Genomic DNA, 23,053 nt, shown 5'->3' on the forward strand with positions numbered 1-23,053 from the left:
ATGGATAAATAAAATGCCTCGGGGGAGGGAGAGAGGGAGGGAGGGAGGGAGGGAGGGAGGGAGGGAGGGAGGGAGGGAGGGAGGGCAAACTCCATACCAAAGACACCAAAGCAAAATAAGTGGGATCTGGGGATCTGGAGTCCTGGGCAAAGACCATACCGCCGGCAGAGTGGGATGCAGAATAGCCAGCCACACTGGTGGCATTACTGACTGCCAAATATCTTGATTCATCCTGCCTCTGTTCTCCATACCCTCTGTGCACAGCTGCCTCTACCTGAGGTAGCTCCTGCTCCTCCATGGGGATCATTCTCAGTCATCCTTCAAGGTTCCAAAGCCGCCGCCGCCTCCTCCTCCTCCTCCTCCTCCTCCTCCTCCTCCTCCTCCTCCTCCTCCTCCTCCTCCTCCTCCTCCTCCTCCTCCTCCTCCTCCAGGCTTCTGTCGCCTGTGTGGGAGCCCTGATAGGGAAGGGCTGGGAGTGGGAGGCTCCAGTGAAGGTTCTGGAAGTGAGGTCAATCTCTGTGAGTTGGCTGCCATCTGGGACAGAGAAGAGGGAGTGCAGCTGGAAAGTGAACCCTGCTTTTCTGTTTATGAAGAAGGAGGTACCAGCTAACAACAGAGCCTCCACGGTTAGCCTAGGCTCCTGATCCACAGGTTCCTAGGTGACTGGCAGCAGCTGGGTCTCACGCACTCCCAATTCCAGCGTGGAAAGTGATCCTGCTGGAGACCTGAGACCACAGGCCACAGAGAGGAAGTCCATCTGGGCGGCCAGCAGGCAGAGGAATTCCTGGAAGGAAGCTCACATCTCAGGAATCTGGTAAAGGGGACATTGTTGAATCTCTGTCCCAGGAGCTGCTTGCTGCCAGGATCCAGGATCTGATAGCAGGAGGAATGGGTCACCATCTGGGCAGCCTGGCATTTGAACTGGGATACAGCCCAGTCACTAGCCCCCATCCTGTAGCTCAAGCAAGAGTGAGGCTCAGAGGGAGGCAGCCTGCAGGAGCTGCCCTACAGTTTCTCAGCTGTGGTTTTCTTTCCTATACCTTGAAATGAAAAGGCTTTACTGCCACACATGGGGTGCCGGGGTGGCAACCAGAGCACCCAAGTAAGGTTCCTAGCTGGGCACAGGACATTTTGAAGTCCAAAGGACAGGCTCCACAGGTGAAAGAAGCCAACTCTTCCCTTTTGTGCATGTGTGTGTTTGCACGTGTGTGTGTGTGTATGTGTGTGTGTGTGTGTGTGTGTGTGTGTGTGTATACATGTGCGCTCACTCTCCAGTCTTTGGAACAGAGCTAGCAAGTCAGGCTTGAGTAGAAGGTTAGAGCACAGCTATAAAGTTCTCTCCACTGACCCTTAGCATCGATGGGCTTAGATCGGAGAACTGCATGTCTTAAATATTAACTACCTTTCGTCCTAAAGCTGCCTGTTGCTCTGTCATGTCATGGGTTCCAGGAGCAGGGAGCTTTGCTCTGCCTTCCAAACTCAAAGATTCTTCTTAAAGACCTATGTAGTGGTCCCTGGGGCTGGAAGCTTTCTGAGTAGATGCAGCACCCACAGTAAAGAAGAAGGGCCTGGTTTCTCCTAAATGCCTGGAGAAGGGAGGGATAATGGTAAGGAAGTCGTAATTAGGACTGGCCCAGGTGGAGCAAATGTTGGGAGCTCAAAGGGTCTGTGCTTGAAGGGCATGAGAGGTGTTAGGGGCTGGACCTGGGAAGGACAGTTAGGGACATTAGCCAAGGGCGGGGCATGCTTTGAATCCTGGGATCTCCTTTGGATCGGACAGAGTCATAGTGAGTGCTAGGTTGATAGTGTGATGGGCAGGATTCCCATGGATACACATGAGAGGGTCGGACTGGAAGAGAGGGAGGGTCTCCCAGAGAAGGGCCCGAGGGAAACCTACGGGAAGGCTTGACAAGGAGAGGACACGCTCAGAGACCCACCAGAGAAAATAGAAACATCTGAGGTCAGTGGGTGGGCCCACAATGGCACTAGAGAAGAGCATGGGGAGAAAGAAGGGACCATTTAGGTGAAGGGTGGACACTCAACAGGTCCCTTGTCCCTGCCCACAGGACCAACTTTCTATGGTGACTGAATCAAACTTCTAATGTGGAGCATTTGCTGTCCCCTGGGTAGACTGGAGTTGTACAAGGGTGGGACTGTGATTGATGAGGACTGAATCAGGACCCAAAGCAGAGGTGGCGATGTAAGGAGGTGCCCTCATCACTTCAGAGGGTGGGTGAAAGGGTGGGGGCGGTGGGGGACCAACTGCAGTTGTGGTCCTAAGTGACAGTGTAGCTGGGGAAAACCTATGGTGAGATGGAAAAAGAAAAGAATCTTGTCACACATACCCTAACAAATACACACAGACACAAGATGCATCAATGTGTCTGACAATCAGGGAAAACTGCTGACGGGACGGACACCTTGCTGGAACACATACACACACTACACACACATACACAATACACACACTACACACACCCTACACACACATACACACACTACACACACATACACAATACACACACTACACACACCCTACACACACATACACACCACACACACCACACCACGCGCACACACACACACCACACATACACATACACCTCTGGCCCTGACCTCAGATAAAGACCCTCTGGGACAGTGGACATAACAGTAAGGGCAGCGAGCTCTAAGGAAGATAGCATTTTCTCTGGGCAGTGAAGGAGGCAAGGCAGACCAGGAGGGAAAATGGCCTTGCAAAGGATGGGATAGCAGACCAAAGCAGTTCTCTCCTTGTCTTCTGGTTCTAGGAGAGTAGTTACAAGGAGATAAGTTCTGGAAGCAACTGGAGCCTTTGTAGGGTACCTAGAGCAGTGGCCCTGACAGACCCTGGGCGCACAGGACCTGGCAAGTCAGCTCAGAACAGAGCAAGCACCTGACAGCCACCCTCGGCTTCCCCTACTGTCTCCTGTCAGGGGAAGCCCCATCCTGGTATCACCCGGAGGTCCTGGGTTGATACAAGAAGATTATGAGCCACATTTGAAAGGTTAAGGACTTCTCACCACAAAGGCAGAATAGGTGGTCTCTGGCCAAATCTGAGGTCCCAGTCTAAGGACCTAGGTTCTGCCTTCACCCTCAGTTCCACATGACTTTTGGGGACACCCGCTAGGAAAAGTGTTGAGGAAAGAGTGGCTACTTTAAAGATCTGGAATAGGGCCACCCTCTGTGGGGTCTAGACTTTGGGCAGCAGATGCCAATGCCCAACCCCAGGGTGGGCAGCTGGTGAAGTGGGAGCAGCAGAAGGCCTAGGAGGGTCTGGAATTCTCTTCCCACCCTGCTCCTCCCACTCTGCCTTCTCCCATTCCACCCCCTGGGCTGCCCTCCGAGCAGGGGAGGCGCCGCTGGCCCGTGGTGCTGTGAGAAGCTGGGAGGGGCCGGGGACGCAGTCCGGGGCTGGGCCCCTCGGCTGAGCTCTGAGCAGGCAGGCCCCGCCCTGGCTCACACATCTGGGCGGTGTGTGCGGCCATCCGGCCTGGGGGAGGGTGCAGGGACGGGCCTGGCGCACATCGAGGGCCACAGCAGACGGCCGCGGGCTCTGAGCTAGTATCCAGGCGGCCAGACAGAGTGGAGCTGTCCGCAAGGCGGAGGTGAGCCGGGGAAGGGCCTCTGGGCTTCCCAGGGAGATGCAGAGGCTGCTGTCTGGGCCCAGGCTTGGAGAGAGAGGCAACTGAGCATTGGCTCCTACCTTTGGCTGTGGGACCCCACCAGAGACTTGCTTAGTTTGGAACGACCTGGTGCATGGGGAGGTGGGCTGGGGGCTGGAGGAGAGCCACTGTGAACTGGGGCCTGCTCACTTAACCAGTCCTGGGGACCTGCTGCCTGGGTTAGAGTTAAGACTGGGGATTGAATATTTGTGTGTCAAGAAGTGCCTCACGAGGCTCCAGTCACTGAGATCCAAATTTGTGGGAGGGCATCTGGGTGACCAGGGTGTCTGTATGCTAGAGACCTTAGGCTGTTCTCAAAGAGGCACGGGTGGGGATCCTATTGGGTGGGGTCTGGGCTTCTCCTAGGTTGGAGGAGCTAGCTAGCTATGAAGTAAGTCTGTCCCGTGGAGAAAGGGGAAGGCAGGAACTCAACTCATGCTGCTGTGAGCAGATGGGGCCAGGGAAAGTGAAAAACTTCACTGGAGATGGTGGGCAGGGTACGGCTTTAGGTTCGGTGGGACAGAGATTGTGAACTAATTATTCCCACGATGAATACCCAAAGGGGTGGCACATTTGTGGAAAGCAAAGCTGAAGCAGGGATCAGGATGTCAGTGGCCATTTCCATCACCCCTAGCCCTTACAGGAGAAAGCCGCCTCCTTATTCCATGGCCTTTTTCTGGTCCCCTCTCCTTGAAGTCATCTCCCCAGTATAGGGTGGAGCAGCCCTTTGGGTTCCATTTATGACCAGACCATGGGCTCCCGGTTGAGTGGCCCAGAAAAGTTTGGAAGAAATGTCTGTAGCCCCAGCCTGCTGACAGTCCTGTTGAAGCTCATAGCTCCCCACCTAACCACCCCACCCAAGAAGAGACCCTTGAAGAACTGTGTCCATCAGACAAAGATTTCGAGATTATTGTGAGATCTGGGGAATTCTCTGAGTTTCCTCTTGGCACACCCTGTCCCGGTCCCCTGTGACAGACAAACCCTGCCTATTAGACAACAATCAGGACTAAAAGCCAGGGTGAACGTGAAGAGTATGAGCCATGAGGCTGGGAGCCAGGAGTCTGCGACAGGTAGGGCTAAAGGGCTGTCTACAGATAGTGTAGCGATCACGTTAGGGCCTGGATTTGGCATGCAGTTTCCATCCGGAAACTCAGACATTACCACCCGGAAACTGGAAGTCCCTGGGATGGGGGTCTGCCTCTTTCTGTTTCCATCTCTGCACTCTGGTGAGCCCTAGCTGTTGGGAGCTGACTTATCCCAAACTCCTTAGTCAGCATTCTCCTCAAATGTTCTTTCGGTGCACGTGCAAAGCATGGTGGGAAGATCTGGAAGACACATTGGCCACCTGTATGTCCCTGTACAGCTGCTAACCCCTTTACCTCCATCTCTATGGAGTCTGTGGAGACTCCACCATCATGGTTTGTTTCAGTTCCTACCGCCTTCAGAAAGAACTCGGGATAGGTACAGTGACATTTTCAGTAAAGTCAAATCCACGTGGAGAAGCAGAGCCCTGTCCACACACACCCAGCTCCCTGCCTTTCCCAGCACCTTCCACCCCTGGACTTGGTCCTTACAAGCCCAGTGTCACCCATAGGTACAGCGAGGTGACACACTCTTACACAGGCCATAGTGGGCCAAGGGGGAGGTATAGGCATCTGCCTGTGGCATGGAACTAAGCTTTTAGAGCGACAACTCAAGTCTTTTTCTCTTGGAAGTTCAAGGTTATTTTCTACCATGCAACAGGCTTGGCCCAGAGGATCCATCCATTCATTCATCCATCCGTCAAAGTGGTTCTAGCACTAACTCAAGCCTGTGACAGAGAAATGCTCAATGTGTATTGTGGTGGGCTTTGATACAGTGGCATGCCAGTAAAAACAGCCAGCTCTCTAAGAAAGAGAAAAGCCTGATTTGTAATTGTTGTCTGTTTCTGCAGTGTGAATACTCCTAGGCACGGCTGCTTTCAGGCTAACATCACTATGTGCATGGACGCAGGATTAAGAGACAGCGTCCACTCTGGAGAGTTTATGGTACCCAGCTCTAGTTTACCCCTTTCTTTTCTCTGAGCTAGGCTTCTGTCCTGATTCCCAGGGTTCTTAGAGGTCCCCTCTATTTGCCTCTTTTCATCGTTACCCCCTAGCTTCAGCCAGCCCTTATCCTTTCCCAAATTCTGATACCTGCTACAGCCAACTGTGTCTCTCCAGTGTTGTGGAAGCAGGACCCTATGTGTCTAGAAATCTCCATGATGCTGGCCACACAGGGGTACCCTGGATGTACAAGAGCCTGGCTGTCTTTCCCTGATGCTGGGTATGTTCGGATGGTGGTGAGCAAGGGAGTATCCTTGTGTATGGGTGTGCCACTGCCCGGATCTGTATCTGCTTGTGTTCTGTTAGCAAAACTTCCTGATCAGGCTACCGACAGGGGCAGCCTCCACCTTTGTTTAAAGGGGTAGTCAGGCTCATAGGTAAGAGCAATAGCACCCCTGCTTTATAGACCACGGAGCAGCGAGAACACTTGAATATCACTTAATCTGTAAGGAGAATCTGAATTACTTGGGAATCTCATAAAATACAAGCTCTGGTCGGGCGGTAGTGGCACACACCTTTAATCCCAGAACCTTGGGAGACAGAGGTGAGAGGATCTCTAAATCCGAGACCAACCTGATCCTGATCTACAGAGAGAGTTCCAGGACAGCAGGTCTACACAGGGAAACCTTGTCTCAAAAAAGACAGCCGGGCGATGGTGGCGCACGCCTTTAATCCCAGCACTCGGGAGGCAGAGGCAGGCGGATCTCTGGGAGTTCGAGACCAACCTGGTCTACAGAGCTAGTTCCAGGACAGGCTCCAAAGCCACAGAGAAACCCTGTCTCGAAAAAAACAAACAAACAAAAAAGACAAAGAAAAAAGGTGAGAGAGAGAAGAAATAAGTTCTGAGCAGGTCAAGGTGGAACGCTCCTTTGGGGTGTAGTGATGCCGGGACTGCTGGACCTGAGGCAGCACATTAAGTAACAAAACTATTGATGAGTTGGGGGCATTTACTTAGAGCTTGGACCCCAGAACCTCACAGATTCAAGCTCAAATACCTCCCATGTAGGAACAAAAATATAAATAACCTTGGTTTTTAACAGGCAATAAATATCCTTCAGTAAATAACTTGGAGCTGCAAGCTGGCTCATCGGTAAAGGCGCTTGCCATGCGAACCTGATGACTTGGGTTGACTCCTAGGACCCACACAAGTGTGGAAGGGGAGAAGCGACTCCCAGAAGTTGTCCTCTAACAGCCACACCTGCACCATTGATGCGTGTGCCAATGTATTCAACTTCTTCCCGCTTGTCAAATAATAACTAGAAATGTAGAACTTGTTTAAAAAGGAAAACACATGAGCACACAACCTTCCCTGCCTCCCTCAAGACACTGTCTCTTCCCTGCTCAGCCAAGCTTCTTGTGCTCAGCTTTGCCTGGGTTTATCCGCCTTGGGCCAATGGGACAGGTATTTGCTGTCTTAAGGACTTCTTTAAAATTCTTTTTATATTTTATTTGCATGTGCATTTTACCTGCATGCCTGTCTGCGCACCACATGTGCGTCTAGGGCCCACAAAGGTCCGAAGAGGGCTTGGATCCTCTGGAACTGAAGTTGAAAGATGGTTGTGAGCCACAGCCACTGGGTAGGTGATGGGAACAGAACCCAGGTCCTCGCAGGAATAACAATGTTAACTGTTGAGCCAGCTCTCCAGTCCCTTTCTTCGAGGACGTCTTAAAACCACCTAGCTTCACCCTCCTCTCTTGCTGGGGTTGTCATGGAAGCACAGGAGGGTCCTTGGTCAGCCTGCTTCCACATGGCAGGCCTTTAAGTGTCTTTCTCCTCCCTCCCCTCCCACTCTACTTCTTCCTAGACTCCCGTGGACAATGAATTTCTCATGTATAGTATACTTCCTGCTCAGGGGCTTCTCCCTATCTCCAGACTACATGTCTGATCACTAGTTCTGTTTTGTTACCTGAGTGTGAAACTGCATCCACTCTCTGCCTGTCCCTGCTCTCTCTCTCTTCCTTTCATCCCCCAGCTTAAGTCAGAACAGTTTCCTCCTGAGGCCCATTAACAGGTCTGATCAGCCCTGCTGATTTACACTACTGCCACGAAATGGCCCCACTGTGTCCGAGGTGCACAGCTCACCACCACCTGTAGCCTGGAAGCCTATAGCTGCCCAGCTGATTTCCGCTTCCGCCATCTGTAGCCTGGACGCCTATAGCTGCCCTGCTGACTTCCCGCTCCCGCCACCTATAGCTGCCCTGCTGACTTCCACTTCCATGTTGCTCTATAGCTGTTCACTCTCCCGTGCATAGAAGCATCAGAGTGCAGACGTGGTGATGCTCCACACACACACCCTGCAGCTTCCAAACTTGCGAGGTTTTCCATTGCCCTTCATATAAAACCGAGTCTAAAGGAGGGTCCGGCCCAGCTCTTCTCTCCCCACACCGACATCATCTTCACATCCTTAATATGCTTGGCATTTGCAGAGTTACTTTCATGATTACACAATCACTTGAGTCCCCAGAAAAGGTGCGGCTCGCCATTTTCTAAGCCACGGCTAGTGGTCCCATTACAAGGACACCTGATTAAACAGGTAAGATGAAAATTTGGCAACATTAAGTTTGCTGAATGTTCGATGACCAAAAATTACATCAAAATCAGAATGTGAATAAATCTGTTTCTGGCAGAGCTAGCCCATGTCGTACTGTGTGGCCCACAGAGTTCTGAGCACACGACACACTCCCTTTGCACTGTGCATGCCGGTCGACCATGAAACAGCTACAGAAGCTGACAGAAACACCTCAGTTCAGATTTGAGACTATTCTGTGTTAGGGATTGCCTGTTTTACTGTGCGTATCAAACTGTGTGACTCCTTATGGAAGCATACTGGTTTAATTACAGAAAACACAGACTTATACCATCCCAGCATTCCTCAGCATATAAGCTCATTGGATTGTATTATGTTAGAAAGTTTTTTGGTGGGGTCTTTGTTGTTTTTCTTTTTAAGAATGTTTGAGTTTTAGTCAGGTATGGTAGCACACACCTTTAGTCCCAGCACTCCAGAGGCAGAGACAGGCAGATCTCTGTGTGTTCAAGGCCAAGCCTGGTCTATAGAGCTAGTTCCAAGACCACCAGGGTGGTTACACAGAGAAACCCTATCTCAGAAAAAACAAGCAAGCAAACAAACAAGAATGTTTGATTTTTATGAAGTTTAACTTTTTATTTACTTTGTGTATGAATGTTTTACCTGCATGTATGTCTGTGTACCACTTTCATGCCTGGTGCCTCCATAGGCCAGAAAAGAGCATTGAATCCCTTGGAAATGGAGTTCCAGATGGCTGTGAACTGCCGTGTGGGTGCTGGGAATTGAACCCTGCTCCTCTGGAAGACAGCTTTTAACCACCAGGCCATCTCTTCAGCCATGAGGGTGTCTGATTTTAAAGACTGCTGTTTGAATAATCAATGAATATTGACTTGAGATTAAAACAGAATTTCCTGGAATTTCTGGAGTGGCCCTAGCCTTGCCTGTCGTGTTGTGCTGTGCGCTTATGTGAAGGAGCACTCTCAGCTCGACCATTGTCAAATCAAAATATCTGTCAGCCAGCTCTGGCACGTGCTGATGATGCTTCACATTCAGTGTCAAATATTCAGCCAATATTTATTTATTTTTTGGTTTTCTTGAAGCTGGGTCACGTGTATCCCAAACTACCCTTCCATGTTAACCTTGAATTTCTGATCTTGCTGTCTCACCTCCCCAGTGCTGAGAGTAGAGGCATGAGTCACCAGAAGACTTCATTTTTTGTGTAAAAAAGAAGCAAGCACATCTGTCTCATTACTATTCAGATTTCTTCTATCTTTAATAAGTAGGAATATATATCAAAGAATTGTTTTCTTTTTTTTTGTTTTGTTTTAAATTTTTTTTATTAATTTATTTATTTATTAAAGATTTCTGTCTCTTCCCCGCCACCGCCTCCCATTTCCCTCCCCCTCCCCCAATTAAGTCTCCCCCCAGCCCGAAAAGCAATCAGGGTTCCCTGTCCTGTGGGAAGTCCAAGGAACCCCCACCTCCATCCAGGTCTAGTAAGTTGAGCATCCAAACTGCCTAGGCTCCCACAAAGCCAGTGCGTGCAGTAGGATCAGAAACCCATTGCCATTGTTCTTGAGTTCTCAGTAGTCCTCATTGTCCGCTATGTTCAGAAAGTCCGGATTTATCCCAGGCTTTTCCAGACCCAGGCCAGCTGGCCTTGGTGAGTTCCCAATAGAACATCCCCATTGTCTCAGTGTGTGGGTGCACCCCTCGCGGTCCTGAGTTCCATGCTCGTGCTCTCTCTCCTTCTGCTCCTGATTTGGACCTTGAGATTTCAGTCCTGTGCTCCAATTTGGGTCTCTGTCTCTGTCTCCTTTCATCGCTTGCTGAAGGTTAATATTCAGGAGGATGCCTATATGTTTTTCTTTGGGTTCTCCTTATTTAGCTTCTCTAGGATCACTAATTATAAGCTCAATGTCCTTGGTTTATGGCTAGAAACCAAATATGAGTGAGTACATCCCATGTTCCTCTTTTTGGGTCTGGCTTACCTCACTCAGGATAGTGTTTTCTATTTCCATCCATTTGTATGCAAAATTCAAGAAGTCCTTGTTTTTTATTGCTGAGTAGTACTCTAATATGTATAAATTCCATACTTTCTTCATCCATTCTTCCATTGAAGGGCATCTAGGTTGTTTCCAGGTTCTGGCTATCACAAACAATGCTGCTATGAACATTGTAGAGCATATACTTTTGTTGTATGATAAGGCCTCTCTTGGGTATATTCCCAAGAGTGGTATTGCTGGGTCCAGGGGTAAGTTGATCCCGAATTTCCTGAGAAACCGCCATACTGCCTTCCAAAGTGGTTGCACAAGTTTGCATTCCCACCAGCAATGGATGAGTGTACCCCTTTCAAAGAATTGTTTTCAAAATAAAGTCTTATATAACTTATTATAAATAAAAATTTTATTTATATTCCTATTTTATGTAATTATATACCCTGGATTGCACGGAAATTTCTTTTTCTTTCTTTCTTTTTGGGGGGGGGGTTGTTTGTTTGTTTTTTGTTTTTGAGACAGGGTTTCTCTGGATCTTTGGAGCCTATCCTGGAACTAGCTCTTGTAGACCAGGTTGGCCTCAAACTCACTGAGATCCACCTGCCTCTGCTTCCAGAGTGCTGGAATTAAAGGCCTGCACCACCACCGCCCGGCGCATGGAAATTTCCTATATACAATAGGGTCTCAAGTGAAACGGTCTCGAGGGGAAAGTTTAAGGATCAGCTGTGAGGAACCCTGGTTGCTCCTCCAGAGACCTGCGCTCCCAGCACCCACTAGGCGGCTCACAGCTATCTGTAATTCCAGATCCAAGCCATCCGTCACCCTCCCTGGACACTAGATACACACGTTATATGGGCATACATACAGGCAAAACAATCTCATAAGCAGCACCTGGCACAAAGCAAGCACCAGAAAACACATAGGGGGGTCATGGTTCATACAGAGCAAAGGGCATTTCTGAGCAAACCAGGCGTATGGAGACTGAACTCTAGATGAAATGAAGGGATCTGGTTAGACATGCTAACAGAATTTGTGATGCTGGTTTTCAAAACGTGTCATCCTTAATCCTTATCTCCCAGAGACACGCTGAGGAGTTTGTAAGTGAAGTACTGTGACGTCAGGGATTAGCATCAAGTGTCTCCGGCTCAGAGTAAAAAAATAGCACAGATAGCAGTCAGGGAAAGAGTGTAGAACAAGTAAGTCTCATTTTGCTTGTCTGTTCTTGTTTTCAGCTCCAGAGACTGCAAGGATGCTGACTGTCCCGGAAATGGGCCTACAAGGGCTGTATATCAGTAAGACCTCTACTGCCCCTCCCTGCCCACCACCCCACCCACCCTACTTGCCTTGGCATGAGACTGCTAGCCACTGCCCACAATTTCCTCTCAGTGCAAGTTCTTGAGAACCATTCTGTATATTCTACACTGTGTGTGTGTGTGTGTGTGTGTGTGTGTGTGTGTGTGTGTGTGTATACAGTGTGCACACCTGCGCATGTGTGTGCAGGGATAGTCTGTATACAGAAAGTATCTGTTCAGAGATCCCTGTGTGTGTGCATATGCTTGTCTGTGTGCAAAGGACTCGCGTGTGCTTTGTGCACCTACACGCATGTGCACCCTTTGTGAGGGTGCGGATGGATCCCTGTGCGGAGGACCTTGGGTTGGAGTGGTCTGCAGGTGGGCCTGTGTGCACTGAACTCAGCACATCTGCTTTCCTCTGAGTGCAGGCTTTGTGCTCTCTGCAGGGTGGGAGGCCAGCAGGCAGGAGGGACACTCCTCAGGAAGTCCATTCACAAAGACCTGGTGGGCTGGGCCCTTCCTTCCTGCCTCCCTTCCCAGGCTAAAGGCACAGCAACTGCCTTTCACATTAGAGCTGATAGCAGGGCCTGGGCCATGCTGGATGCCCCGAAAAGGGGATCTTGAACTTTAGCTACCCTGACCTTATACTTCTGGTACCCAGGCACACTGCAACTATGCCCAGGCTCTTCTTACAGACCCTCACATACATTCCTGGGTTATCCCGGGACCACTGTCAAGGGTCACAGACAAGGTGAGGGAGCACAGCCAGCCCTGGCCCAGAGGGCAACATTCAGACCTGCTGACAGGAGCCTTCATGCCCGTTCCCACTCTCCTTCTCTTTTTGGCCTCCCTAGCCTCATCCATGGGTGTCAGGGTCTCTGCCATCTCCTCCCATCACCCTTAGCAAACCTTAGTGTGATGGGGATAATGACTTCCTTGCCACCTTTGAGTGTCCGGCCAGGCTGGCCCTCCTGTCCCACAGGCGTCTAATTCAAGCCATACCTGGGGCCCTCCTGGAGGTTGCCCTGTTTCCAAGACCCTAAAGTCCAGCCCAGGCCTGGCCCTTCTGCCCCCAATGCTAACTTGAGTGTCTATGTGTGCTGAGGATGTCCCCAGACACAGATCTGGGCTGGGGGTAGGTGCTGCCTTCCCCTTCTGGTCCTGTGTGCCCACTGGGAACGGGGAACTCCCTCAAGTCCTGATTAGAACCATGTGGCTGACTTTCATAGCAGAGGAGCAGCCTGCCTCTAGGCCGTCTGTCCCACCTCACAGTCACATCTGAAGTCCCCTCTGGCCCTGCCACAGGAGCCCATCTGCCCATAGCTCCTGCCTACCCATCTCTAGACTGTCTTTCTACTACAAAGTGCTTCTGTGTCTCCTTCTGTCCTCCTGTGTGTGCTTAAAGGGGACTTGGGAAACTGCCCAGATGATCCACACACGACACCATCCAGGGAGACAGGCACATCTGCTTGGTCCAGGCAGGTGCTTAGACCCTCAACCCTGCAACATGCATGTCCTTCCTACTCCCTCCTGTCTCCCTTCCCCACAAATGACCCTTGGCCTCAGCCAGGCTCAGAGAGAACAGATAGAGCCCTTGTGCGAGGCAAGATCCTGCTTCCCAGATCGTTTCAAGGTGACTTGGTCTTTCTCCTCTACAGGCTCTAGTCCAGAGAGATCCCCAGTACCCAGCCCACCCGGCTCCCCGAGGACCCAGGAGAGCTGTGGCATTGCCCCCCTCACCCCTTCACAGTCTCCAGTAAGCAAGCCCTGACTGGGAATTTGGGTGGTAGGTGGCCTGGGTGGTGTGGAGGAGGGAGGTCCCTGGGGCAGGAACAGGACTGAAGAAAGGTGCAGAGGCATGCCACCAGGCCTCCTATCCCTGGCACGCTAGTCATGTGGCCCCATGGACTGTGGGCCGTAACAATGCTACTGAAAACATAAGCTCCAGGTAACTTACTCCTACCTCTCTCTATAGAAGGATGACTCCCAGAAGACACTGTGGCTGACCTGCTTAGGCAGGCATGTGACTTTTCTAGGTTCTCAGAGCACTCTTCCTGCCGACCAGAGCCCTAACACACTCTAAGCCCCAACTCAGGAAGAGTATATTGTTTAAAAACATTTAGAAACTGCACAGTTGAAGTTGACACATGGCTACCTCTATCCCCAGGGCTTTCCTGGGTTACCTATTCTCTATGGCTTTGTCCCGGTCATCCAATTTGGGGTCCCTCTTCTCAGGGAGCCCAAGCCTAGCTTGGGAGAAGTTGGGGCAATTCTGTACATGGACTGGGGCCCCTCCTCTCTTAAAAACCAGAGTCTGGATTGTGTTACAAAAGCAAGAGGTAAAGTGTGCACATCCACATATTAGAAAACCACCGAGGGTGCTGGAGAGATGGCTCAGACGTTAAGAACACTGACTGCTCTTCCAGAGGTCCTGAGTTCCGTTCCCAGCAACCACATGGTGGCTCACAGCCATCTATAATGAGATCTGGTGCCCTCTTCTGGCATGCAAGCATACATGGAAGGAATGTTGTATACATAATAAATAAATAAATCTTAGAAAGAAAGAAAGAAAGAAAGAAAGAAAGAAAGAAAGAAAGAAAGGAAGGAAGGAAGGAAGGAAGGAAGGAAGAAAGAAAGAAAGAAAGAAAGAAAGAAAGAAAGAAAGAAAGAAGGAAGGAAGGAAAACAGCCAAGAAAAGCCAGATTGCTCCCAGCCAGGGCACGGCTGGCAGCAGGCTGTGAAAATGGTGTGAGATGGAGCTGGGCCGAGGGAGTCTGGGAAGCAGGCAGGTGAACAGGAAGCTAGATAGCAGTCATTTTAGCCCCAAACTCCCACCGCTACCTGAGAGGTGTTGGACCACCCAAGCAGGTGACATGGCCAGGTCCCAGCCTGGAGGGGAGGCTGTAAAACTAGGAAGGTGGGCCAATGGGACTGGGACAAAGCTACTTTGGGCCACAGGCAGTGAATGGGGCGAGATTCTCTTAGTTGTTGGCTGACGTTAGGTCTTGGACTTGCAGAAGCCAGAGGCCCGTGCTCCACAGCAGGCCTCCTTCTCTGTGGTCGTAGCCATCGACTTCGGGACTACATCCAGTGGCTATGCCTTCAGCTTTTCCAGTGACCCTGAAGCCATCCACATGATGAGGTGAGAGCAGCTGGCCTGGGAGACTGGGCTGGAGAGGTACCTCAAACTCTGGTAAAGGCCTAGCCTTAGAAATAATCACGGGGCAGGGTCTTCTCAGAGCCCCTTGCATCTCTAGGACTCCTCGCTGGGATGGGAGGCTGGACAATGGACTTCAGGTCCAAACTTCAGCCTTATTTGGAGTCCTCCTACCCACTACAGGAATGCTGGGCTTCATTTATTTATTTGTTTATCCATTTATTTATTTGCAGGGCTGAATATCAACCCTGGGGCCACAAGCCCACAAGTGTTCTTGGGTTAGATCCCCAAACCAAGGCTTTATTTTGGGGATGTGTGTTTTAATGGTTTTTAATGTGTGTGCACGCATGCATGTGTGTACTTGTGGATAGTGCATGCATCCTAAGGCCTCTGTCACTCCCCACAGGACCTCTCACTGGACCCAGAGCACACCGATTGGCTAGCCTAGCTGGCTGTGGGGCTCTGGAGATGCCCTCATCCCTAGTCCCCACCCCATCCCCCCAGCGACAGGGTTAGTGACAAGGTTATAGATGCCACCATAGCCAGCCTAAGCTCTAAAAATAAAGAAAGGAAGAGAGAAAGATAAGGAGAGAAGGAGGGAGGAAACAAAGGAAGGAATCAGAAAAGACCTCGAAGTAATTTGGCCTTGGAAAACAACCTTGAAAAGTACAGTGATTTGGCCAGAAACGCTTCTGCTAGGGTCCCAGGGAAACATATCAGGAGGTCAGACACAGGCCATGGAATAATAGCTTGCTGTTGCTCATAATAATACACAGGCGAGGTCAACTGGGACACCCTACCCAGAGGTCTCTCAGGGCCTCTTGGATAGAGAGGATCCCTGGGGGACCGTTTACAGAGGGATGTAAATGGCACCATTCGTTTTCATGAACCCCTAAGAGATATGCACTGTTATTATCCTGGGGGGTGAGGATGAGGGCGGTGTTTGCGAGAGGCCTCACTCCGTAGATCAGGCTGGCAATCATCCCACCTCAGCCTCCTGACTGCTGGGATTGCAGTCACCACTCCCAGCTCCATTATTTTCATTTTACAGATGGCGGAGGTGGGAGCTCAGGGAAGCTGTGTCCTGCTCAGGGTCACACGTCTGGCCCCTGAGCCAGCACCCAACTGTAGGAATGTGGCCTCTGGCTCCCCTGACTGCTTTTGTCTTCGCAGGAAATGGGAGGGGGGAGACCCAGGCGTGGCCCACCAGAAGACCCCGACTTGTCTGCTGCTGACCCCAGAGGGTGTCTTTCACAGTTTCGGCTACACTGCCCGTGACTACTACCACGACCTAGACCCCGAGGAGGCTCGGGACTGGCTCTACTTTGAGAAGTTTAAGATGAAGATCCACAGTGCCACTGTGAGCCTATGCGGCCAGGCTCCTGCCAGGGAGGTGTTAGTGGAAAGCAGGGCAGAGCCGAGAGACCAGAGGAATGGCCTGACTGGGGGCCGAAGGGGTGGGGTCATGGGCCGAAAGGGTGGGGTCATGGGCCGAAGGGGTGGGGTCATGGGCCCAACAGGTGCGCAACACTAACGATGGGCTTGATGTGATGATGGGCAAGAGGATGGGGGGGGGCAGAACTAGAAAATGGCGGACGCTGGGGCAAAGCCGATGTGAGATGGATAGAAGAGAAAGAGAAGCAATGGGAGATGGATGATTATACCGAGGAAATCTTCAGGGAAAGGGGCAGAGCTATGGCCTCCTACAGAGCGGCCCTGTGTCTCTGCCAGGATCTCACCTTGAAGACGGAGCTAGAGGCCGTAAATGGGAAGAAGATGCTGGCTCTGGAGGTGTTCGCCCACGCCCTCCGCTTCTTCAAGGAGCACGCCCTTCAGGTGTGCTGCTCTTCCCAGCCCACGGACGGGGGCAGGGACACCCTATCCCTTCTGTCCCCTCCCTCTCCCCTAATCCCACCCTGAGTCCAGATGATGGGTGGTCACTGCCAAGTCACAGGCCACTCCAGTTCCCTGTCCTGTCAGAGCTTGCCCTTGGGCCAGCCAGGCGAAGATCAGAGTTCTCACTCCAGCAACAGATCTTCCCAAGCTGAGCTTCCGGAAGGGTCTGAAAATGCTTCAGGCCAGCTCCCGCCTCACTGTCCTCCCCTACTGCAGGAGCTGAGGGAGCAGAGCCCCTGCATGCTCGAGAGGGACACTGTGCGCTGGGTGCTGACAGTGCCTGCCATCTGGAAACAGCCAGCTAAGCAGTTCATGAGGGAGGCTGCCTACCTGGTGAGGATGTGCAGGTGGAACTGAGGTAGCCCACACCTCATCCCTCCTCCAACCCCGAGGACCACAAAATCGTTGTGTGATGATATTCACCCTTGCTGGGATCTTGGGAAAGTGTTGTCCCCAGGAGAAGGGGTGAGCCTTCAAGAATAAGGGCAGCTGGGTAGAGGCATAGGCCATCACAGTGTCCCGTTAAGTTCCTGAGAAGCAGAGCCCAAGATGGGGAGTGTTATGTATATAGTCTGCTGAAGACAGGCTCTTAGGACAAAGAGGGTGGAGGAATCAGGACCGGAGAGCGATGTGCAAGGATGCGGTCTCACCGGAGTCTAGCTTCAACCCCATTCTACAGGAAGCCCCAGAGGGAGGATTGTGGCACTGGGTTGGCCACAGTGAGGCAAGGGTCCATAGCTGCCTGCCGTTGCTTGCTGGTGGGATGGAAGGGGCACATGTCTGTGTGGGGTGGGACCAATCTCTAAAGCAAGAGCTATACAGCAAGAGCAGCAGGCAGACACCAGGGAAGCCACTCTGGCCCTCCACAGCACTTCTGTGCACCCCCATTCCTGCCCCAGGCATCGTAGGTTCTTCCCAGAAGAAAAGGACTATTTAGTTACAAAGAGAGATGATTCTGGCCAAAGTGTGATGTCTTCCTACCACAGAGAATGTGGGGTTCAGACACTCCCTCTCCAATGGGGACAGAGAGGCCTCACAGAGCAAGATGGGTTGCTTGGCTCTGCCCCTGGGGCCTTGAGGAACAGACCCTAGGACATCCAAAAGGTATCTCAAGCCTGCCTTCTGTCCCCTTGAAGATGCCTCTACCTGTGGGTCAGATGTCAGGACTATGGGTGCCTATGCTTATCCCTAGAGGGGGTTGACTTTGAGCACAGTGAGCCGCTCTGCAGGAATCAGATGTCCCCAGACAGAACAAACATGCCTGTCCATTTACCTACCTGCCCTGCTTTCTCCCATGTTGCTCCCAGAAAGGGCTTGCCCAGGGCAGGAAGCCCCCGTTCCTACCTGTCTCCCTCTTAACTTGGTCAGAATGCATGGAATCCCATGAACTCTAAACTCCCTGGAGAGAGCCTTTGTCCTGCTGCAGGAAATGACAGATCTTGAATGTTTCTCCTGTACCCCCACTGGCCTGTCATGATGCCTGGAATTTCACTATTTCCTTCCTGCTATAGCAGATTCTTTGGGAACAAAGTTCTCCTGGGAGTGAGGCAACCTATGGCCAATATCTGACACCAGCCTGGTGAGCTGGGCATTGCCCCTACCATCCCCTCCAGTTCAAGGCACTCACCCCCCCCACGGTGCTGGAATTTCCCCCAGCAACACCACAGCCAGCACTTAGCCCCTGCCATCCTCTCCAGTCCACTGCACCCACTCCCCCACCTGCCCCACTGTGCTGGAACCCCCAGCCACACCACAGCCAGCACGGCATTCCCTGGGGATGGGAAATTTGCTACAGCCATGCCATTTCTTTCTGCTCGGTAAGCCTTTGGCTCCTTGGCCCTGGCCCTCCCTAGCCTGACCTCAAGGCGGCTGGGAGGCAGCTTCAACTGTGTGTAGCATGAAGGGGCCCGACAGGCCTGGCATGGATGGTGTGGTGGGAGAAGAGTTGGGAATACCCAGGCTGCAGAGTGCCATCTTACATGACGGTCTATGGTGCTGCCTGGTGCGGACCACCACCTATATCCCCAGGCTGGCCTGGTTTCTCGAGAGGATGCAGAAAAACTCCTCATTGCTCTGGAGCCTGAGGCTGCCTCTGTCTACTGCCGAAAACTTCGCCTGCACCAGCTCCTGGACCTGAGTAGCCGGACTGTAGGCGGAGGGCGCCTGGGTGAGCGCAGGTCCATTGACTCCAGCTTTCGACACGGTGAGCTGCTCCCGGGTTGCTGCCTGGTACAGGGTTTGATGGAGAAGGGGAAGTCACCACCTGAGGGAACCCAAGATCCCCGGTGGAGTTCACTGTGAGGGGGACACAGCTCTGGCTCTAGGACCCCAGGTTGAGGACAATCCCATCTTGACCAGAGAAGCAGAGTCTGAGGGTCAGGGAGACACAGACCGCCTCGGGGCAGGTGCTCAGTGGACACTAACAAGGGAGCAAGCTGGGCCCCAGCCTCCTCTTCAAGGCTTTTCCTTAAATGGCCACTCTATCAACTGTTATCCCACATCAACCCTGCCCCTTAGCAACCAAAGCTCTTGCAGCCAGACCCAGGCACTGAGGCCAAGGACAAACTCCTCAGTGTGTTCACCCTGGCAGGGAGAGGTCCCAAAGTCCTGAGCTTCCCTGGGACACCTAGAAACACCTCCCACCTAGATCCTTCAAGACCTCTTGGGCCCCCTTGGGCCTGATTGTGCCAGGACCTGCTCCCTCTGGGGCAAGAACAAGTCCTGTATCCAGAAATGCTTATAGCTGCTGCTAGTGCCTGGGATTGGGATCCGTGTTGCCACAGGGCTCTGGACAGCCTTGGTAAGGAGAAAGGTTGAGACGGTAGCTCCTAACCTTACTTTCCACCCCAGCCCGGGAGCAGCTGCGGAGGTCTCGCCACAGCCGAACGTTCCTGGTGGAGTCTGGTGTAGGAGAATTGTGGGCAGAGATGCAAGAAGGTGAGGTGACAGGGCATGAAGGGACATCTCAGCGCACAGAGACTCTGTAAGAACTGGGGAGGGCTCGATCCGTGAAGCCTGCATCCTCCCTCAGTCACCTATACCCCATCCTGCTCACAGTCGCAGCCCAACTCATTCCACCAGGAAGTTCTGTTCCATGCTCAAGCCTCAAATCATCCCCCTTCCACGCGTAGCATCCTTATTTGGTAGCCTGAAATGAAGCCCTTCGCCTCCCTCCATAAACCAAGGCTGGGTTTGGTGCCTGGAGCAGAGCTGGAGGCTGGGGGTGGGGGATGCAAGGCGGAAGGTGAGAGACAGACAGATCTTTCATGTTACCTGTATTGGCCGGTGCAGGAGACCGCTACATGGTGGCAGACTGTGGAGGTGGTACTGTGGACCTGACCGTACACCAGCTGGAGCAGCCTCACGGCACCCTCAAGGAGCTCTACAAGGCTTCTGGCGAGTATACCCACGAGTACCCTTGTCACTAAGCTCTCACAGGGCCTTCCATCGTCCCCTGGTGGCCGATCTGGCAATAACACCCGCTCTGTCTCCTACCCTGCTGTAGGCGGCCCTTATGGCGCAGTAGGGGTGGACCTGGCCTTTGAGCAGCTGCTCTGCCGCATATTCGGGGAGGACTTCATCGCCAAATTCAAAAGGCAACGGCCAGCAGCCTGGGTGGATCTAACCATTGCCTTCGAGGCCCGCAAGCGCACTGCAGGCCCACACCGTGCGGGAGCACTCAACATTTCGCTTCCCTTCTCTTTCATTGACTTCTACCGCAAGCAACGAGGCCACAACGTGGAGACGGCCCTGCGCAGGAGCAGGTGTGCCCAGGGTCAGGACTCGGGAGGCTAATGTGGCCTGCCTTTGCAAGGGAGAGTCGTGTACCCCAGGGACTAGAGAGAGAGGCCTGGGCAGTTCCACACACATATACCGTGCCAGTGACAGGTGGCTGGACCTTGAGTACTGGGTGGTGAGGCAGGTCCACCAGCGATCAGGAATTGGCAGTGCAATTAAGAGTTAAGTGTCATAAGGGACAGAGGTTGTAGATTTTATCTTCTCCCTGACCCACCCTGTTACTCAGTGTTCGTGGCTCTGCTATACTGGAGTAAGGGTCAAGTCGTTTGGGATCTCCTGACTGAGCTGAGCCGACAGCAGAGTGGGATTGAGGATAAGGGCAGGTGAGGACCCCTTTCTAGAAGCTGCAGCAAACAGCTGAGCTGACCCATGGATTTGTGTGTCCCCTTCACCACCCACAGTGTGAACTTTGTGAAGTGGTCCTCACAGGGGATGCTCCGGATGTCCTGTGAGGCTATGAACGAGCTGTTCCAGCCCACAGTCAGTGGGATCATCCAACACATAGGTGAGTGTCTGGATTCATCACCAAATTCAGGTTCAGAAATAATTCCACTCCTCTATGCCTGTAACCACACATACCTTGGGGTAAAACCCAGAATCATCTGTATTACCTGGAGCAAACAACTCATGGTGATAAAGGAACTGTTTATAGTCCTGCCAGGATAAAGAAGGCCTGGTGCTTCCGTTTCCCCATTTTGTAAATGGACTTAATGAGCTAATAGCGTGTAGAGTAGACAGGCTGTCCTGAGCAGTGTAGACGCAATCCTGGTTCTCTATTCTTCGTGGGATGGTAGCAATGGAGTACGGTGTCGGGGGCCGGCAGGACCAGTGAAGAATGCCAGGAAGCACTGTTTTCTTTTTAATTCTGTCAGAGTACTGGTGGGGCCGGGCATAGTGGCATGTGCCTTTAATCCCAGCACTTGGGAGGCAGAGACAGGCGGATCTTTGTCAGTTTAAGGCTAGTCTGATCTACAGAGTATGTTCCAGAAAAGCCAGGGTTCTAGTTGCACAGAGAAACCCTGTCTGGAAAAACAAAATCCCCGCCCCCGAAAAAAAAAGTACTGGGGGAGGAGTACAGAAGAGCCACTTACCATGAAATAGTGGCTCTTAGTGACTCTGTCTCCTTCTCTCTCTTCCTGAACCCCACCCTACACCTGTCCCTGCCCTGCAGAGACATTGCTGGCAAGGCCCGAGGTACAGGGCGTGAAGTTGCTATTCCTGGTGGGCGGCTTTGCAGAGTCGGCTGTGCTGCAGCATGCAGTACAGACAGCACTGGGCACCCGTGGCCTACGCGTTGTGGTCCCGCACGACGTGGGTCTCACCATCCTCAAGGGAGCAGTGCTCTTTGGCCAGGCACCCGGTGTGGTGCGGGTGCGCCGCTCCCCTCTCACTTACGGCGTGGGCGTGCTCAACCGTTTTGTGCCTGGTCACCACCCACCTGAGAAACTGTTGGTTCGGGATGGGCGCCGCTGGTGCACTGATGTCTTTGAGCGCTTCGTTGCAGCAGAGCAGTCGGTGGCCCTGGGAGAGGAGGTGCGGCGCAGCTACTGCCCTGCGCGCCCCGGCCAGCGGCGCGTGCTCATCAATCTGTACTGCTGCGCTGCGGAGGACGCACGCTTCATCACTGACCCTGGCGTGCGCAAGTGTGGTGCACTCAGCCTGGAGCTTGAGCCTGAAGGCTGCCCGGAAAACACAGGCACGCCCCCCAACCGCCGTGAGATCCGTGCTGCCATGCAGTTTGGCGACACGGAGATTAAGGTCACTGCTGTGGATGTCAGCACTAATCGTTCTGTGCGGGCGGCCATTGACTTTCTTTCCAATTAAGGGTGCCCTTTCGTTGGGGGCAGAAGAACATGCTGGTTTTCACAGCGGCGCCCCTTTCTCCCCATCCTGAGAGAAATGTGGTAAGGACACATGGAGACTCGCGTTGGGATTGGGCCTTGGTCTACTGATTGGAACACTAAAAGAACGCCAAAAGGTGAGGTGGCATAAGAGACCTCTAAGGTTAGAGGGTGAGCCTGGCTTATAAGTGTGTGACCACGAAGACAGACTACAACGGAGGACTAAACACTGGCCTGAACTTGAGGGTTGAGGGGAAGGTTAATCAAAATTGCTGAGGAGCCGCGCGAGGTGCAGAACCTGGGCCTGAAGGTTAGAGTTCACTGACTGTTGAAACTGTGGAGTTCTAGCCACAGAAGCCAGAGAGCAATTTCATGCAGGGTTTAAGCCCATGCTATGGCTGTGTGACTGTTAATCGCAGAGCAGTGGCTGATGGGAGGAGGGTGCATTGTTACAGTGAAGGCAGTTTGGAGGGGATGTGGACGCAGCATGCTCAGAGGGACCCACGGGCAGCCTATAAATGACTCATTTGCCACCAACCCAGCCACAGGAGGGCAGAGTTCACTGGGGTGAGGGGGTGGGTGCCCCAGCTCTGCCACTCATCACTATAGTTTACCACTAGGAAATCTGATCAACCATGGGCCTCAGTTTCTCCAAGTGTGAAATGTCAGACACTTCCAGCCAACCATGGCATAGGACAGCTTTACCTGGCTGAGAACTTACCCTAGGTGAAATAAAGCAGGCGTGGTCAAGAAAAGCAATAATCTTCTAGAACCACCGGA

At 52.3% G+C, this 23,053-nt stretch overlaps 1 protein-coding gene across 2 annotated transcripts; it reads left to right on the forward strand.

Annotated features, from left to right (window-relative positions):
- Positions 1 to 529: 529 nt before the first annotated feature.
- Positions 530 to 23,024, forward strand: Hspa12b (heat shock protein family A (Hsp70) member 12B). Of its 2 annotated transcripts, none has more exons than XM_075962207.1 (13): positions 530 to 814; positions 11,522 to 11,581; positions 13,240 to 13,337; positions 14,599 to 14,723; positions 15,912 to 16,098; positions 16,470 to 16,574; positions 16,851 to 16,967; positions 18,663 to 18,837; positions 19,485 to 19,571; positions 19,926 to 20,030; positions 20,140 to 20,398; positions 20,834 to 20,937; positions 21,604 to 23,024. In XM_075962207.1, exons 2-13 carry the CDS (start codon positions 11,539 to 11,541, stop codon positions 22,254 to 22,256), a joined length of 2,058 nt encoding a protein of 685 aa, XP_075818322.1. In that variant the 5' UTR covers positions 530 to 814; positions 11,522 to 11,538; the 3' UTR covers positions 22,257 to 23,024. The 2 variants fall into 2 exon arrangements, with proteins under 2 accessions (XP_075818322.1, XP_075818321.1); XM_075962206.1 differs by lacking the exon at positions 530 to 814 and adding an exon at positions 3,431 to 3,626 and having other exon boundaries at positions 21,604 to 23,021.
- The last annotated feature ends 29 nt before the right edge of the window (positions 23,025 to 23,053 follow it).

This window comes from Microtus pennsylvanicus, chromosome 2, assembly GCF_037038515.1.
Source record: "Microtus pennsylvanicus isolate mMicPen1 chromosome 2, mMicPen1.hap1, whole genome shotgun sequence".
In the NCBI taxonomy this organism is placed as follows: domain Eukaryota; kingdom Metazoa; phylum Chordata; class Mammalia; order Rodentia; family Cricetidae; genus Microtus; species Microtus pennsylvanicus.

What these genes read in the sequence shown, in the direction of transcription:
- Hspa12b (XM_075962207.1), top strand. Translation starts at nt 11,539, where the DNA reads ATGCTGACTGTCCCGGAAATGGGCCTACAAGGGCTGTATATCA. An exon ending in TCAAGGAGCACGCCCTTCAG is followed by an intron (nt 16,575 to 16,850) that starts GTGTGCTGCTCT and finishes CCCCTACTGCAG; the next exon opens with GAGCTGAGGGAGCAGAGCCC. An exon ending in TGACTCCAGCTTTCGACACG is followed by an intron (nt 18,838 to 19,484) that starts GTGAGCTGCTCC and finishes TTTCCACCCCAG; the next exon opens with CCCGGGAGCAGCTGCGGAGG.